The following is a 19218-nucleotide window of genomic DNA, read 5'->3' as shown; positions in this document are numbered from 1 at the left end:
AAGCAGCCTCAGGGACAGTACATACACAGATACCAAAGTGATTCTCCAGTCTGGTGCCTCATTGTTCAAGTGGGAGTACTGGTCTCAAGCACCAAGATAAAGCACATTGTTGTTTATTCATTCATGGGATGTTGGTATCACTGGCATTTATTGCCCATTCCTAGTTGTCCTTGAGAAGGTGGTAGCGAGCTGCCTTCTTGAACTGCTTCAATCCTCATGCTGTAGGTTGACCCAGAATGCCCTTAAAGGAGGATTCCACGATTTTGACCCAGCAACCGTGAAGGAATGGCAACATATTTCCAAGTCGAGATGGTGAATGGTTTGGAGAAAATCTTGCAGGTGGTGGTGTTCCCATGTATCCGCTGCCCCTGTCCTTCCAGGTGGAAATGGCCATGGGTTTGGAAGGTAATGCTCTGTTTTAAGCTTTAGTCCCTGCATCAGTGACTCGGATGTTCTCAGTGATCAGTGACGTAACTCATTTCTATCACATGGCACCTCGTCATTGGGCCTGGGCCAATAAAAGACAACTTTCGCTGAAGTCGTTAAAAGCAGGAGAGGTGACATCAAGAATGAAAACATTAAACAAAAAGCATAGAAAGAAAAGAAGTAAAACCAATGGAATAGATGAGTCCTGGACTCCCGGGCAGAGGTGCCCACGTGTTGTGCTGCTACTGAGCCACCGCGCTGAGAAAAAGAAATTGCTGTTCTCCAACAGACTGCATTGGCTGACACTGGAGCAACACACAAGGCCAATTATACCTTTCACAGGCAGTAGAAAAGTGCAGATGACCACTGTAAACATGACACTTTCAGATGAAGATGTTATCATCATGATTTGTGCTTATGCACCGACCTTATACACCAATACTGAAAACAAAGATTACTCTTACAACACCCGATTTGAAATTGTGGAATATCAGCCATGTGGAGAAAAGTTATTTCTCCTGCTGGATTGCAATACAAGAACTAGATCAGAGTTTCATGATAAATGTGCCTAGGTAAACACAGTACTGGCAAGATGACCAAAGCAGACAGCAGCTACTGGACCCTTGAGCATAGTATGAACTGTACATTACACCAACACTGTCATATTGTCATCTTCCACTGACCATCAGCCCGATTTGATAATCACCAGAAGATGCCATCTGTCCGCTGTTGCTCACACCCATCCCTATCGCACTGCAGACTGTGATACTGATGACTCACTCGTCAGTAGCAGGGAAAAGATGCAACCACAGAAAATACACAATTCCAAACACAACAGATTCCACTCTGAGTAAAAAGGTTTCACTTGAATTTCCTCTTAGATTTATGGGTGACTGGGGTCAGTGTCACAGTTTGTAGGATGGACTGCACAAAAATCCCATGTTCAAACAGGTTTAGCAGTTAATAACATTTACAAAAATGTACGCTTGAAGTGAACCCTCAATATTCTGACACGAAGAAAGCTAACAATTGAGTTATGATTGAAACTCATACACCAAGGAGATTTAAATTGTGAAGGCAGGGTGATTTAAAAGTTCAGAATTAGCACCTGGTGCTAAAAATGCTGAATGCTTGTGGAAAATCAAATGACTGACAATGGAACAGATCAGTGTTTCTAATGTCTATTTAAAATGTACTAAATAGCGTGTTGCTGAGTGTTAGTGCTAAACAATATTTGGCCGTGTAATGTTTTATCAGCAAAATCAGTGTTCACAAAAGGTACAGGTAAGCCAATTGATTTGCCTGTATTAATGACCTAAAAACCAGTTTTGTGGACTAGACCAACTATTTAGAGGTATAAGAGTTCTTACATTAAAATACCATAGGTACAAAAACATCGCAACTGGTACGATCATGAAACATAAATAGACAAATAGTTTTCATCCTTGATTTTATTCTGCTTGTGTCACAAGTTAAATCCAATTTTAACTTTGTGATAATACAAATATCAAGATTTTGGACATTACGTCCATGATTCACAGGCGCTGTATATCAATACCACCTAATTGTCTACTGCTGGGCTCCTTCATTGACTAACCGGCCAGTTATTTCCCACAGTCTAATCATGGTAAGTACTGTAACTGGAATAGTTACAGCTGAATGCTGGTTTTAAATATCTACACAACAGAGGTGCCAGAGCATGTGAAAAAAATTTTAAAAATACAGACCTTTGAGTATTTTTACAATCCATAACTTTCAGGAGTAGATCTCAGAGTGGTTTGTTATTTGGAAACTAAGACGATTTGTATCTATGGTTGCTTGCATACCGATCCATCGCCTCCCTCTATTTGTCATCGACATGCCATTCCACAGCAGCCACCCAATCTAATGTAAGGTTCCATATATATGCTCAGAGATAGTAGGAACTGCCCAAGCTACAGTCTGGGATAACAAAGTGTAGAGCTGGATGAACACAGCAGGCCAGGAAGCATCAGAGGAGCAGGAAAGCGGACGTTTCGGGTCTGCACTCTTCTTCTGAAGAACGTCAGCTTTCCTGCTCCTCTGATGCTGCCTGGCCTGCTGTGTTCATCCAGCTCTACAACTTGTTATCCATATATATGCTGATGTCACTGCATTAGCATCAACACCACTTCTGATTGCACCAACATTATTAGCTGCATTTTTGGCCACCTGGACCCTATGCTCTGGAATTCTTTGCCACACCTCCTTATGTCTCTTTCTTCCTTTAAGACTTTGTTTTAACCCTAAAATTTTCACTAAACGTTTGGACACAATATTACACTCAGCATTGACCTTTGTTTGAAATACTCCTGTGATTTACCTTCTAACAATTTTCTGTGTCAAAGGCATTAAATAAATTCATGTTCATGTTGTATAGATGCCATCCAGTCTAGTGGCTCAGTGGTTAGAGGTGCTGCCTCATAGTGTCAGGGACATAGATTCGATTTCAAACTTGGGTGACCATCTGTGTGGAGTTTGCACATTCTCCCTGTGCCTGTGTGGGTTTCTTCCGGGGGCTCTGGCTTTATCCCACAGTCCAAAGGTGGGCACATTAGGTGGACCAGCCATGCTAAGTTGCCCATAGTGTCCAGGGTTGTGCAGGCTAGGTGGGTTAGCCTAGGGTAATACAGGGTTACAGGGATAGGTGGGATGCTCTTTGTAGGGCCGGTGCAGACTTGATGGGCCAAAAGGCCTGCTTCCACACTGTAGGGATTCTATGACTCAGCTCTAAAAATTGTAATTTAAACATCCTACAGTTTCAGCTTACTGGTTTGATTTTAAAATGAGACAAGGCAACATCAGTCCTGTGTGGGTTGGAGGTTGCAACGTGAAACTGTCAGTTCACCGTCATGATCAACCACCCCAGTGGATGACTTAAATCCAGTTCCTGTTTTGGCATTGCTTCTCTTAAGGAACATTACAGCTCTTTCTTTCTTTCTCTAAGTCAGGTTGTTTGCCAAGCTCTTCCTTTTAATGACTAGAATTAAAAATACGAATGCAGAGAGTTGGTGCTTTGTCTGCTGTCTTATTCATAAAAATGTAATTCTTTCGTCAATCCATGAGCTAGGATTGAGAGATTGAAGTTATTCAGATGATACAAAGTTAAATTATATCTAATTTTGAAAACAGCTTCTGAAGCAGGGAAGCAGATGAAACACATTCAGATGCTCTCTATCAGTTGCAACAAGCAGGGGCTTTTGCAGGAATGGAAATTGCTTTAAAAATGTTAAAAATACAAAGAAATTCACATAACATCTGCAAAGAAATGAAAACTGTAGTCATTCTCAATGTCTGATTCAAATACATTTTCCCTTCCTTTACAGAGGTTTTCCAGTACTTTAGTTGTCTTTACTGGATTTATGGAGTATCTTCATCTGGACTGCATCTCATACCTGCGAATGAGCAGCTTCAGGGTCTTGTAGGAACCTTTCACCAGAGTGATGGCTTCTTGTCTGTAGCCACTCAGCTCCACATCATTGATATTGACCACTTCATCCCCCACCTGCAGTTTGCTTGTTAGCAAGTCCGCTTTCCCTCCTTCCTCAACCTAGAAAAGAAAAAAGAAATAGACTAAATCAGAGGAAAACATCTCAGACCTTTCAATCATGGTTGCAATTGACCTCCTGCAGGGCTTTAAGTTGCTTTGATAATTAAACTGTGCCACCACACTTTTTAACCTTGACCCTCAGTAATGAGGAAAGTCACAATCCAGGCACCACCTGCACAGAATTAGTGATTCACAAAACCCTGTTGAAGAATGGTCTTGTTCTTTTTGGCAATCAATGGCTTATATGAGCATAGCTACTTTAGCTTTGAATTTTGAGTACAATCAATCACTATTCCAGCTTTTAAAGATGTGCACAGTGTTTTGTTAACAATGCGCAAAGATATTTCTGTCTCAATGGCTAATGTGCTTAAGAATTTGGTATAAAAAGCAATACTGATCCAAATGCAGTGCACTTTATACAAACACATCTGCTCCTTTCTCTGCATCTTTTAGCACCAAAATATAGCTGGTTTCAATCCTCTAGGAAACTGTGCGTGTTTTTCCCCAAAAATCTTAAAGACTTACTTCTGAAATTATTAAAGCAATGAATTTTGTTTTTAAAGCCCAAACAACTTTCAATTTTCTTGTCTGGTCACTGAATTAGAAGTCTTGCAAATGGTTATTTCTGATTGAACATGGCCATCAGTAAACTAATATAAGTGAATCATATTTCAAAACTGATTCCAAAGCTTCAAGTTTAATTGATGTCTAAACTACATTTTTTTGAAATAGTGTTAATATGAATTTGGCAATCTTTAATGGATCAAAAGAATGCAAAGCAAATCTGATTATTAAAGACAGATTGAAGATAAATGTTACTCACTTACCTTTGAGTTTAATGTTTAATATTCTCTCAGAATTCAGATTAAAAAATACCAATTGGGCATTTGTTTAACCATAAGTTACTTGAATACATGGGATAAGCTGTTTTGTTGAGGTAATCCAAAACAATTTGAAAAAGGTCGTACACCAAATTCCCTAAAAGCTGCTATAACCTTTGGCCCCTCTCCACAGGCCACCAAATATCCCACTGAGGAAATCCAGACAACGATCTCCTAATCCTACAAAATGCACCCCCTATATGCAAAGTTGAATAACAAAAGGAATCTTTAATCAGTGGGAAAAAATGGTCCCAGTGAGAAATCTGAGACTGCATCATACATTGCACTTTTCAAGAGGTCTGGGTAGTATTCGTCTTCCAAAGAATTAAGTAAACACAAAAGCTTCAAATCCTAGAAGATTTAAAGTTTCCTAAATAAGCAGATTCAATTGACTTAAAAGAATGTATACCTTGCTAAAATTCTTAACAAGTCAAATTAACTATGCTTATGAGGTCAAGAATGCTTTGAAGCGAAGGGCACCAGAAAATAAATTCCTTTTCCAATCCCCACAAAGTGGTTGGAGAGACCTCGAAAATTAAAAGCAGAAATGTAACAGAGAACAATTAAATAAAGGTCTAGTAATCATTGAAGTACCTTAGCCCCGACTGATGCCGTTCCATTATTGATCTGACAAGTCCTGAACACAGTTTGCTTCAAAAGAAGCCAAACACTTTTACAGATCAGACATACACTGATCTGTGAAGTTTAATCATTTATTTCTTTAACCGCATATGGTAAAGTATCCATACTGCAAAATTCTGCACATCTGACCCCAGTTGGGATCAAGAGACAGAGGCACATAAGAACAGATAAGCAGAAGGGCAGAATTTCTGACAGACAAGGGCAGTGGGACATGAATTGGCCTTCAGAACCTGGGTTAAATCTGGCTGAAAGAAATTAAATGAAAAATTTTCTGCTACATTGGCATTTATGTATAATTTCTCATGTGCATAACAAAAACATTGCTTTTGGGTATTGAAGCAAATCAAGGGATTTTGTTACTCCATAACATTGCATTCCATGAGTACAACCTTGACTTTGTAGTGCTCGAAGCTGATTGTCCAAATACAAATTAGCTTGATTGCCAGTATTAGCTTTCCTCATTGTGACAAGCACAATGTTAATCAACAAGAGTGAAGGAGCTCCATTCACAGCTTCATGCTTCGTCCAAGAATAATGGTGGAAAACGCAATAATGTACAAAAACATTCTGACATAGATAACAAACTTCAGTTTGTGGTGAATAATTAGGTGCTAACTGCAGTAATTCACCATGTATGTAACTGAGCACAAAGTTGGGCAAAAGATGTGTCTAACCTTTAACTCAGTGAACAAATTCATCCGAGGTACTAGGCAAATTCTCTAACAAATCTCTGACTTGTAAACGGCATGAACCAAGTGAGTGGTTGGAGCTTGAAGGAAGACAGACATTCTAACGCCATTTTCCAGAAGATAAGTGGGATACTTAAAGTCGTAGAGTCATAGAGATGTACAGCATGGAAACAGATCCTTTGGTAAAACTCATCCAATCTGACCAGATATCCTAAATTAATCCATTCCCATTTGCCAGCATTTGGCCCATATGTCTCTAAACCATTCCTATTCATATACTCATCCATATGCCTTTTAATTATTGTAACTGTACCAGCCTCTACCAACTCCTCTGGCAGCTCATTACATATTGAAAATGTTGGCCTTTACTTGCCTTTTAAATTTTTCCCCTCTCACTTTAAACCTATGCCGTCTAGTTTTGGACTCCCCCACCCTGGGAAAAAGAGCTTGGTTATTCACCCTATCCATGCTCCCCACGATTATATAAACCTTGAAGGTCACCCCTCAACCACCGATGCTCCAGGGAAAATAGCCCCACCTATTCAGCCTGTAACTCAAACCCTCCAACCCCAGCAATATCCTTGTGAATCTTGTCTGCACCCTTTCAAGTTTAACAACATCTTTCCTTTAGTAGGGAGACCAGAAATGAATGCAGAATTCCAAACCTGGCCAAACCAATGCCCTGTACAGCCACGACATAACATCCCAACTCTTACACTTCAATGCAAATATCGTTAGCAAAATAAAATTGCGACCAGCTGCAGTTCTGCAGTTGCTGTTGACAATTTAATATTTTTAACACTGAGACAATGCTATCAACCTTCTTTTATCTACATTATATGATGCAATCCCCCTCCAACTGACTTTCGCCTGAGGATTCCTGCTCTTTCCCCATGTGCCAAAACCTGTACAAGCACTTGGATGGTCGGACTGGGCCCAGTGAGCAGTGTTGAATGTCATAGCCAAATTTTATGTGCCAACGTCCATGGGTCTGAATTTCCTTTTGGGGTTGGGAAACTGGTTTTAAGATCAATTACAGATCCTGATCCTGCCAAAGAGAGAAGAAAACACAGCCTCTCATTTTCAAGGGGCCCAATGTTAATTGTCAGGACAGTAGGTTTGGTGTCCAATTGACGGCATGAAGCTGAGGCAAAGTGCGGGCCTGATTGAAACAGGCATGGCAGACAGTAATTTATTGCCATTTGATGAAGTGCCAGGATCGTTGATGTGAGCTGGGAGCCAGCACTGAAGGCAGAGCTGCCTCATGCTTAGCAAACACTGACCCAGAGATTATCCTCAAGTGAGGAGCCTGGGGAAGTCTTCTTTCAAGAGGAAGCTAGTACTTCTTCTATTTATTTGAAAACTGTCACATCTTGTTACTTGCCAGGGGAAACACTTCCTCCCTACATGCTCTTTCAAGACTGCTGTAGACAGAGCAAACGTACTTATAGGCAGGGCCAAATCAGGCATCATGTTTATAACTAAAACCTTTGTTCACTGAGTGTAGGTAAAATGGTACTTGCTTCCATAAACAGTTATTGAGGCAAAGAAGCACATATGCATTCTAAGCGAAGGCAGCTAGATGTTTGAAGGAGAATAGGATTAGCAAGGTCAGATGAAGGATGGTGGGAATGGGCTTACGTGCAGCACTGAAACCAGTATAGATCTGTTAGGACTGATCACTTTTTACTTTGCTGCTAACATGTTGTAATTCCTCTACCTCAGTACCTCTTGACCTCACTTTCCTCCTCTCAGTCACTCCTTAAAATATACCTCTTTGATTAATACCTATTTAAGTTGGTCAACGTTACACTGTGTTTTATAGTGCTCCTGTGAAATATCTTGGAACGTATCATTATGTAAAAGGTGCCGTACATATGCAAGTCACTGCTGTGTGTTCAAATTCTTTCAAAAGAGTCAGCAATATAGTTTAGATCGGTCTTCAGGTTCAACTATTATAGGCTAGGGTATTGAAAACTTAAATTTATGTTAAACTGTAACATTACTGTACATCTCATCTATTATTGTCAGCTTATTGCTTTAATGATCTGACCTGCAGAGTGAACAAACCATCTTACTCTCAGACACGCTGATCACCGATCTTCTCAATGTCTCCCTTTCCTTTGGCAGATCCTGCTTCCTTCTAAAACTGCTATCAACATTCTCCACAATGCTTGCCTTCGAATCCTACATCATCTTGAGCTCCATCTCAAAACTCCCTTATTTCTCATCAGGTCATCAAATAGACCACCAGCACTTGACAGCATACTCATCTTAGGGATTAAGGTGGAAGGACCGTGTCTTTCTATTTTTGGTGTCTTTTAAAAACTGCATACTGCAAGGAGTAAGGATTGTACTTTAATAAAAAAAAGAGCACAGGCATTTACCAGGATCACTGCATAATTTCATAGCAAGGAATTCAATACCTACTTTGAACTCTGTTTTTATGCCTCTGGGTTCTTGCACTGAGGAGACAATTAGGAGCCATGGAGTTGTTGACAAGTGAAGCTGATTGGTTCTCAGTGAAACGTACAGGTTGGGACTAGAAACATGTTAGAAAGACACAGAGAGAGAGACACAGAAGTGTGTGCAGTTATGCTCCCCTCAGAAGCTACCTGTTCTCAGCAGTGAAACAAAACCAGCTTAAACGGGAAGAAAACCACTTATATATCCTGCAGCAGTTACTACGAGCTGTGACTTTTGAATTTAAACTGATAAGTAAAAGACGTTTTAATGGCGACTGAATCAATCACTGTGTACTTACTGCAAACCATTAGAACCTTCCAAAGGAAGACAAATGAACACCAAGGGTCTTGTTAGGCAAAGTAGAATCTTCTTAACATCAGAATTGGAAAGCAAAGACCACTGAACTGTTTTTCCATTTTTTTTCTATCTCCGCTGATAATCTATTTTCCATATTTATTTATTTATCTTTGACTTGACTTCTTAGTGTACTTGTGCTGAGACACAGTGAAAAGTATTGCTTTGCATGCTAACCAAACAGATCATATCTTGTGCAAGTACATCAGTGTAATCGAACAGAATACAGAATATAGTGTTACGCAGCTACAGAGAAGGTACAGAGAAAAATCAACTCTAATATATCAGAGGTCCCTTCATAAGTATGATAACAATGGAGAAGAAGATGTTCTTAAATCTGTTGGTATATGTTTTCAAACTTTTGTATCTTCTGCTCAATGGAAGAGGGTGGAAGAGAATATAAGCAGGGTGGGAGGGGTCTTTGATTATGTTGGCTGCTTTCCCGGGCAGAGAGAATATAGATGGATTGAATGGAAGGAAGGCTGGTTTTCATTATGGTCAGAGCTGCATTCACAACTTCCTGTAATTTCTTGAGGTCTTGGGCAGAGCAATTGCCAGGCCAAGCTGTGATGTATCTGGATAGAATACTTTCCATGGAGTATCTATAAACATTCATCAGATTCCTTGTGGACATGCCAAATTCCTCTTGCCTTATGAGGAAGTAGAGGCATTGGTATGCTTTCTTGACAGTAGTGCCAACATGCATGAATGAGGACAGATCCTTGGTAATAGTTAGTCCAAGGGACTTGATGCTCTAGACCACTTCCACCTCAGCACCATTGATACAGACAAGGATGTGTCCTCCAGTCTGCTTCCTGAAGATGATGGCCAGCTCCTTCATTTTGCTGACATTGAGGGAGAGATTGTTATCTTGACACCGTGCCTCTAAACTCTTTATCTTTTTCCCAGACTCTGTCTCATCTCTGTTTGAGATCTGACACACTACAGGGGTGTCACCAGCAAATTTTTAAATGGAGTTAGAACTGCATTTGGCCACACAATAGTGAGTATTTAAGGACTAAAGTAAAGGACAGTCTTGTGGACACCAGTGTTGAGGATTATTGTGGAGTAGGTGCTGTCGTCTATCCTTACTGATTGTGGCCTGTGAGTCAGGAAGCTGAAGATCCAGCTACGCAGGAGAGAGCACAGTCCTCGGAACCAGAGTTTGGACAAGTGTTTGGTTGGAATTATGGTGTTGAAAGGCAGAGCGACAGTCAGTAATTAGGAGTCTGATTTAGGTGTCCTTGTTATCCAGATGTTCCAAGGATGTGTGTAGGGCCAGGGAGGTGGTGTCAGCCGTGGATCTATCATGATGGTAGGTGAATTGTAGAACATTAAAGCAATCTGGGAGGCTGGAGTTGATGTTTGCCATTAATAACTTCTCAAAGCATTTCATAATAGTGGATGTCAGAGCAACTATTGAGCAGTCATTAAGGCATGTTGTCTGATTTTTCTTTAGCACCGGGATGAAACAGGTAGAGGGGCAGGTAGTATTGAGGATGCGGGGAGATTGCAGAAGGATTTGGACAGATGGAGCACTGAAAGTGTGAGGTCATGTACTTTGCTAAGAAGAATAAAAGCATGGACTATTTTCTAAATGGGGAGAAAATTCAGAAGTCTGAGGTGCAAAGAGTCTTGGGGGTTCGAGTTCAGGATTCTCTTCAGTAAACTTACAGGCTGAGTCAGTAGTTTGGAAGGCAAATGCATGGAATGGCATTTCTTTTGAGAGGACTTGAATATAAAAGCCAGGATGTACCTCTGAGGTTCTGTCAGGCCTCATTTCAATTATTGTGTGCAGTTTTGGGCCCCATAGCTCAGGAAAGATATACTGGCCCTGGAGTAAGTTCAGAGGAAGTTCACAAGAATGGTCCCTGGAAAGAAAAACTTAACATATGAGGAATGTTTGAGGACTCTGAGTCTACACTCGATGGGGGTTTAGAAGAATGAGGGGAGGGGTCTAATTGAAACTTACAGAATACTGAAAGGCCTGGACAGAGTGGATGTTAGGAAGATGTTTCCATTGGTAGGAGAAACTAGGACCCGACGGCATAGCCTTAGATTAAAGGGAAGACCTATTGGAATGGAGATTAGGAGAAACTTCTTCAGCCAGAGAGTGGTGAATCTATGGAATTCACTGCCACAGAAGGCTGTGGAGGCCAGGTCATTGAGTATATAGGTTCTTGATTATCAAGAGGATCAGGCGTTAAGGGGAGAAAGCAGGAGAATAGGGTTGAGAAACTTATCAGGTATGATTGAATGGTTGAGCAGACTCGATAGGCTGAATGGCCTAATTTCTGCTCCTATGTCTTGTGGTCTTATGATGGTGGTCTTCTTGAAGCAGATGGGAATCTCATATCACAGTAAGGTGAGGTTAAAGATGTTTGCGAATACTTCTGCCAGCAGGTCCACTCAGGGGACTCCATCCAGGCCTGTCAATTACCATGGATCACCCTGAAGAAGGCTGGTCTGATGCATGTGGCGGTGACTGTGGGTACAGGTGCTGCTGAGGCTGTCAGGGCAGGTGGCATCATTTCACTGACCTTCTGTTCAAAACAAGCAGAGAACGCACTGAGCTTTTCGGAGAAGGTTACATCTTTGTCAGCGATTTTACTCAACTTGGCTTTGTCGCCTGTTATTTCGCCTGTAAGTGGGTGCCTAAGGGGGACTTTATAAGGGGAGTGGAGTTTTAATTAGTAGTGTTATATGCCAATGGTTTACATCTGTTTACCTGTAGCTAGAGTCTAATTACTCGTAATAATTAATAATTCTTGATTAGTACAGAAACCTGGTCTGAGCTTTCTATCAGGTAAATTTGGATATGGTGTGGACTTTAAAAACAACATTAACATTTGGTTTGCCTCCGGCAACAGCGGGGCTCAATTTACAGCACACTACCCTGTGGGTTCAATGGTCAAAGACCCTCACTCCTACCATTTGAGTGGATTACCTATGCTGATATTTAATGCAGCGCTCTCAGGGTGGTGCAGTCTGAGATATTAAACTGAAGCCCTACCCTGTCTGCCTCATAAATCCAAAGTCCAGCAGAGAAGTTCTCTGTTGTGTCCTGGCAATATTTATCACTCAATACTTCTCACTGGAGCATTATCTGATCATTGTCGTCACATCATGGTTTGCGGGAAACTGCTGTGCTTAAATAAGTGAACAAATTTAAAAACAAAACTTCACTGTTTGGGGGTTTCCTAAAATTGTGAGATGCTAATGTACTTGAAATATTTTTGCCCTTGATTTCCACCTACTACCTTTTCTTAAAGAGAGATATATGCATCAGGTAAGAAAAGAAGCATGCTGAATTGGAATGCCCTTGAAGAATGATTGTCAGCACAGCAACCCTCTGTAATGTTGTTCAAACACATGTTACACTTTGTATAGTTTACATATGAGTCAGCATTTCTGAGAGACAGGAGGAACAGATAACTGTATTGGTGAAACAAATAGGTACAAACCACCTTTCAGAGTGACTGGCAACTATTCTTCAGCAGATAACATGAGGGCTTAGAGAATGCACCGAGGTGAAGTTCATCTTGATAGCATAGCAAATATTTAATATTGCACCAGGGCGACACCTACAAAATGATGTATTTTTAATTAGTTGGGAATAATTCCTGGATTATTCACTTGGAAAGAGAAACCCACCCCAACAGGCCAGTGACTGTGTTGTTTTTGAATTCCTTTATAAATAGATAAAGATTAATATCAGAATGGTATTTGAAACAAATACAAGGCCCCCACTGTATTTCAAAAGAACCATCATGCATGATACTTATCACCTGCCAAGTAATTTCTCTCTCCTACAGCAACCTTGATTAATTAGCATTGGAGGCAAAATGTCACAGGATCAAAGTAAACTCTCTCAGACGTGAAAATGATGCCCATGTGAATAAATCATGCCAGCTAATGCTTACAGAAATTTTCGGATTATAGGAAATGTGATCAAATCCAAATTTTGTGAGCAAGATCACTGGTAGATTGCAGAGTTTTGGTGTTCTTCCGGTATAAGTTCTGCATTAATATAGCAAGACTATAAAATTCAGTAGACCCTCCTAATGAAGGGTCTAGGCCTGAAACACCAGCTTTTGTGCTCCTAAGATGCTGCTTGGCCTGCTGTGTTCATCCAGCCCCACACTTTGTTATAAAATCCAGTGGTTGGTTATAAGGTCCCTCCGTGCTACTCTCCTGTATTTGCAATTTCAGCTGAAGCATTAGAAAGGAAAGGGAAATCCAATCTTGAACCAAACCAGGACAATTTTATCCCCAGTACATAACAATATGTAAGGTACATGGTGACAAATGACTCAGTGATAATGGGAACTGCAGATGCTGGAGAATCCAAGATAATAAAATGTGAGGCTGGATGAACACAGCAGGCCCAGCAGCATCTCAGGAGCACAAAAGCTGACGTTTCAGGCCTAGACCCTTCATCATAGAGGGGGATGGGGTGACGGTTCTGGAATAAATAGGGAGAGAGGGGGAGGCGGACCAAAGATGGAGAGAAAAGAAGATAGGTGGGGAGGAGAGTATAGGTGGGGAGGTAGGGAGGGGATAGGTCAGTCCAGGGAAGACAGACAGGTCAAGGAGGTGGGATGAGGTTAGTAGGTAGCTGGGGGTGCGGCTTGGGGTGGGAGGAAGGGATGGGTGAGAGGAAGAACCGGTTAGGGAGGCAGAGACAGGTTGGACTGGTTTTAGGATGCAGTGGGTGGAGGGGAAGAGCTGGGCTTGTTGTGTGGTGCAGTGGGGGGAGGGGACGAACTGGGCTGGTTTTGGGATGCGGTGGGGGAAGGGGAGATTTTGAAGCTGGTGAAGTCCACATTGATACCATTGGGCTGCAGGGTTCCCAAGCGGAATATGAGTTGCTGTTCCTGCAACCTTCGGGTGGCATCATTGTGGCACTGCAGGAGGCCCATGATGGACATGTCATCTAAAGAATGGGAGGGGGAGTGGAAATGGTTTGCGACTGGGAGGTGCAGTTGTTTATTGCGAACCGAGCGGAGGTGTTCTGCAAAGCGGTTCCCAAGCCTCCGCTTGGTTTCCCCAATGTAGAGGAAGCCGCACCGGGTGCAGTGGATGCAGTATACCACATTGGCAGATGTGCAGGTGAAGCTCTGCTTAATGTGGAATGTCATCTTGGGGCCTGGGATAGGGGTGAGGGAGGAGGTGTGGGGGCAAGTGTAGCATTTTCTGCGGTTGCAGGGGAAGGTGCCGGGTGTGGTGGGGTTGGAGGGCAGTGTGGAGCGAACAAGGGAGTCATGGAGAGAGTGGTCTCTCTGGAAAGCAGACAAGGGTGGGGATGGAAAAATGTCTTGAGTGGTGGGGTCGGATTGTAGATGGCGGAAGTGTCGGAGGATGATGCGTTGTATCCGGAGGTTGGTGGGGTGGTGTGTGAGAACTAGGGGGATCCTCTTTGGGCGGTTGTGGCGGGGGTGGGGTGTGAGGGATGTGTTGCGGGAAATGCGGGAGACGCGGTCAAGGGCGTTATCGACCACTGTGGGGGGCAAGTTGCGGTCCTTGAAGAACTTGGACATCTGGGATGTGCGGGAGTGGAATGCCTCATCGTGGGAGCAGATGCGGCGGAGGTGGAGGAATTGGGAATAGGGGATGGAATTTTTGCAGGAGGGTGGGTGGGAGGAGGTGTATTCTAGGTAGCTGTGGGAGTCGGTGGGCTTGAAATGGACATCAGTTACAAGCTGGTTGCCTGAGATGGAGACTGAGAGATCCAGGAAGGTGAGGGATGTGCTGGAGATGGCCCGGTGAACTGAAGGTTGGGGTGGAAGGTGTTGGTGAAGTGGATGAACTGTTCGAACTCCTCTGGGGAGCAAGAGGCGGCGCCGATACAGTCATCAATGTACCGGAGGAAGAGGTGGGGTTTGAGGCCTGTGTAGGTGCGGAAGAGGGACTGTTCCACGTAACCTACAAAGAGGCAGGCATAGCTGGGACCCATGCGGGTGCCCATGGCCACCCCCTTAGTCTGTAGGAAGTGGGAGGAATCGAAAGAGAAGTTGTTGAGGGTGAGGACAAGTTTGGCTAGGTGGATGAGGGTGTCGGTGGAGGGGGACTGGTCGGGCCTGCGGGACAGGAAGAAGCGGAGGGCCTTGAGGCCATCTGCATGCGGAATGCAGGTGTATAGGGACTGGACGTCCATGGTGAAAATGAGGTGTTGGGGGCCAGGGAATTGTAAGTCCTGGAGGAGGTTGGAGGGCATGGGTGGTGTCACGGACGTAGGTGGGGAGTTATTCTTTAGATGACATATCCATCATGGGCCTCCTGCAGTGCCACAATGATGCCACCCGAAGGTTGCAGGAACAGCAACTCATATTCCGCTTGGGAACCCTGCAACCCAATGGTATCAATGTGGACTTCACCAACTTCAAAATCTCCCCTTCCCCCACCGCATCCCAAAACCAGCCCAGTTCGTCCCCTCCCCCCACTGCATCACACAACCAGTCCAACCTGTCTCTGCCTCCCTAACCTGTTCTTCCTCTCACCCATCCCTTCCTCCTGCCCCAAGACGCACCTCCATCTCCTACCTACTAACCTCATCCCACCTCCTTGACCTGTCCGTCTTCCCTGGACTGACCTATCCCCTCCCTACCTCCCCACCCATACTCTCCTCCCCACCTATCTTCTTTTCTCTCCATCTTCGGTCCGCCTCCCCCTCTCTCCCTATTTATTCCAGAACCCTCACCCCATCCCCCTCTCTGATGAAGGGTCTAGGCCCGAAACGTCAGCTTTTGTGCTCCTGAGATGCTGCCGGGCCTGCTGTGTTCATCCAGCCTCACATTTTATTATCTTGGTGACAAATGACTGACCTGTTTTCTTGCTTTTGACCATTGTTTAGTACAAAGGATACCACAAGTCAAAAAGAATAAATGTTTCTGTTAAGATATAGTAAGAACTGCAGATGCTGGAGTCAGAGATAACACAATGGAGGACTGGAGGAACACAGCAGGCTAGGCAGCATCAGCGGAACAGTCAAATTGACACCACACTGCAATATACTGATGACAAATTTAACCAGTGTGCTTGCAACCATGTTGTTAGAAATTGAGGGTATTTCAATTTTGTTTTTCACTCCTTATGGGAAAAAGTTGCTGCTGTATCTGCGTTGTCCCCAAATTTGAGTCAAAACCAGCTACCATACTACAAACTTGAACAACATATTGGTATTCAGGATGGAAAATTCATGTTGAGATCCATAACAAGATTGATATGCAGTAAACAATACCATATAACGCTGTCACACTTGGCATGGGTAGTATTTTGGGTTTAACTAATCCCAACACAAACGAAGTGGACTGAGAATGTTTATAGTATTTGTATTTGAATGACTGGTTTTTGACATATCCAGAAGCAGCAAAATCTCTGTTTCTAAAAACAGGGAAATCTGACTGGGAAGTGACACTAAAATGCTCCTCATTTCAGACAAACTGCATTTGCATTTTCAGAGTACTCTATCAGTGTTTCACCACTGGATATTTACAATGGCATGGTCAAGCATCTCAGTTAAATGGCCTAATTCCTTGCAGTGAACAGACATGAAAAATCAAAGACAAAAACAAATCAGAAATTGCTAGAAGAACTCAGCAAATCTGGCAGCATCTGTGGAGAAAAATCAGAATGAATGCTTCAGTTCCAGTGACCCTTCTTTAGAACTTAACGAAAAATCAAGGGCTGTTTCAAGTGGAGATATTGAGGATCATTTTCTCAATTTGCTCACTGTGTTGCCGATCCAGAAGTTCTAATTTGACTTATAGATCAGAAGCAGAGTCTGTTCTTTGATATTTTCTGTTGCATTCTATCCTTTCGTGCCTCCTCCATTGCTGTTTGAATACACTGCATTTATCATACAGTTAAGATTAAAACTAACACTAAGAAAAGAAAAGCTGCTTTAATCACATGAACCTGCAATGTATCTTTGCTATAATTGAACATAATAGAGGTGTTCTCAATCATGTTTGACCTTGCTGGTGCTGCACAATAGATGTCAACTGTTCCAGTATAACAAACACACTTTTAATTGACTCTAATCTTCAGCTAGGTGAGGGGTTTAGGTATCTACTGTACTATTTCTACCTTATGATGTTTCCTTCAAACCTGCACAAGCTAATCACTGACATTCATCTTGGTGGTAGCCATTATCTGCTTTCAGTCAGGCATCAGTTGCCTTTACTGACACTGGTGAATGTTTGTTTTAACATTGTATTTTTGCTGGGGATTTAATGAGTTGCTCATCTATTTATGTAATTTTTGGGGTAATATGACAGAATCTTAAACACTTCTCTTTAAGTCTTAGCATGTAGCAACTGGAAAATGTCACAATGAAGTAGCTTGCTTTTCCAAATACGCTTTTTGACAACAAAGTAGACAGAGAACAATGCACAGTGAACATTCAATTTATATTGCCACAATTGGATACTTTGGGTTTCTGAAACTGTAAGCTGTTAAAGATGCAAGAATACCCATTGAAACATAATGTAAGGTGCAGTCTCTGGCATGGGAAAGTACCAATTTTCCCCAACACAAAATCTTTATCAGACGTAGCACGTGATCACACTTTCATACTACAGACCAAACAACACATCAACCAAGACAAGGGAATATTCCTTACAAAATGTCTAGACAAGGAAAACATGTTCTAATGAACTATAAAATGCCTACAGGTTTTATCTCTGGTCATCCACCTCTATTTCACTTAGCTCAATTGTGACAAAAAGTATGTATTCTTGTGAAGTGTTAATATAGCGAATGTCACCTCAGAAACTCAATAGCTGCGTCAACAGTCTAAAAGGCTAGAAACTGGATTTTGCACTAGTCCTGCCACAATGTGTTACAAGTGATGTTCAATTAATCCCACAGATTGCACACTAAGGTACCTACAGAAACGCAGCTCTTCCTGTGTCCAGCTGTTGCAACTACTCTTGCCTGGCCCCATGATTATTTATTCAGTCATGGGAAGAAGTGGCCTCTCTTCTGTTACCTTTGGTGTCCCCCAAAGATCTATCATTGACCTTCTCCTATTTCTTGTGACATGTGGCCCCTCAGCAGTATTATCCAAAAATAGTGCCAGTGTCTTCACAACATATATGACACGAAGCTCTAACTCACCAAAACCACACCTCACCTCCTCCACAGCCGTGAAATTGTCAGGTGGCTTGTTTGACATTAGTACACTGATCGATATTCTCTGATGAAATATTGGGAAGATTAAACGTATTGTTTTAAATTCCGCCCCTTAACTTTGGCTCTGCCCATCCCTTGGCAACAGTCTGAGACTGACCTAGGCTGTTCACATTTTTGGGGTCATACTTAACCCCGAGATAAGCTTGTAACCACATTTTTGAGTCTTCAGTAGGACTGCCCAATTCCACTTCTATAGCAATACCTGATATTATCCCTATCTCAGCTCATCTGCTGCTGAAACTCTCATCCAGTCTTTTGTTATCTTTAGAAGTGGTTATTCAAACACATTTTCTGGAGCCTCCCATCCTCGAACTTTCATCCACCTCTTCCAAAGCTCTGCTGACTATAAGCGCACCATGTCTCATTTACCTACTACCACTTTGCTCTTTGATATAGGTGGTCCCACCCCTATCTATAAAGCATTCTCCAACCCTACAAACCTACAAGGTATCTGCAGGCCTATCATCTTTGCACCCACCAAATTTAAATGCCATCAGCTCGTGAATTTGGATTTTCCCTCCACTCTGTATCCCCAAACTGTTCCATCTCTCTTCCATTCTTTCCTCCTTTAAGTTCTGCTTCAAAACATACTGACTGACAGTTTTTGGCCATCTGGTCTCAAACCTCTTCATGCACTTCAGTTCCAAATTTGGTTTCTTAAATCTCCTGTGAGGTGCCTGAGGCTTTTTACAGAATACAGAGTGTTGTTTCGATTCAATCTGTTCTGGTTGGTATTTTTAAAGTCACATTGAATTTTTCTGTGCACAAAAGGCAATCCAGTCCCTGAAAACATTGACCAAACAAAGTTTTGCTGATTTTTATCCAGGCATATTCTCAGAGGTTTACCTGATCTCAAGGCAAATACAGGCATTCTCGAAGCTATGCTGAATCGGAACTCACTCTCACTCATGAACGTGATTTTAGAAAGGAATCTAAAAATAATCTACAGTTAAAATGTTAGGAAAGGGTCAAAAATATTCCTAAACACCTGCTTCTC

At 42.3% G+C, this 19218-nt stretch overlaps 1 protein-coding gene across 2 annotated transcripts in view; it reads right to left on the bottom strand.

Moving 5' to 3' along the window:
* Positions 1 to 19218, bottom strand: part of shroom3 (shroom family member 3) — a 402329-nt gene that overhangs the window by 191519 nt on the left and 191592 nt on the right. The window contains exons 1-2 of one of the 2 annotated variants that reach the window (XM_059646425.1): positions 5470 to 5504; positions 3840 to 3994 (exon numbers count right to left, since the gene is read on the bottom strand). Coding sequence is in view for 1 of the 2 variants with exons in the window: in XM_059646412.1 (XP_059502395.1) it covers positions 3840 to 3994 (155 nt within the window). In the remaining variant the exon portion in view is untranslated. Of the gene's footprint in view, positions 1 to 3839; positions 3995 to 5469; positions 5505 to 19218 lie in introns of those variants that run through there. The other variant, XM_059646412.1, reaches the window with a different exon arrangement.

Source organism: Stegostoma tigrinum, chromosome 1 (genome assembly GCF_030684315.1).
Source record: "Stegostoma tigrinum isolate sSteTig4 chromosome 1, sSteTig4.hap1, whole genome shotgun sequence".
Taxonomy (NCBI): domain Eukaryota; kingdom Metazoa; phylum Chordata; class Chondrichthyes; order Orectolobiformes; family Stegostomatidae; genus Stegostoma; species Stegostoma tigrinum.
The sequence above is the reverse complement of the archived record's forward strand: the minus strand, read 5'-3'. Positions and strand labels throughout refer to the sequence as shown.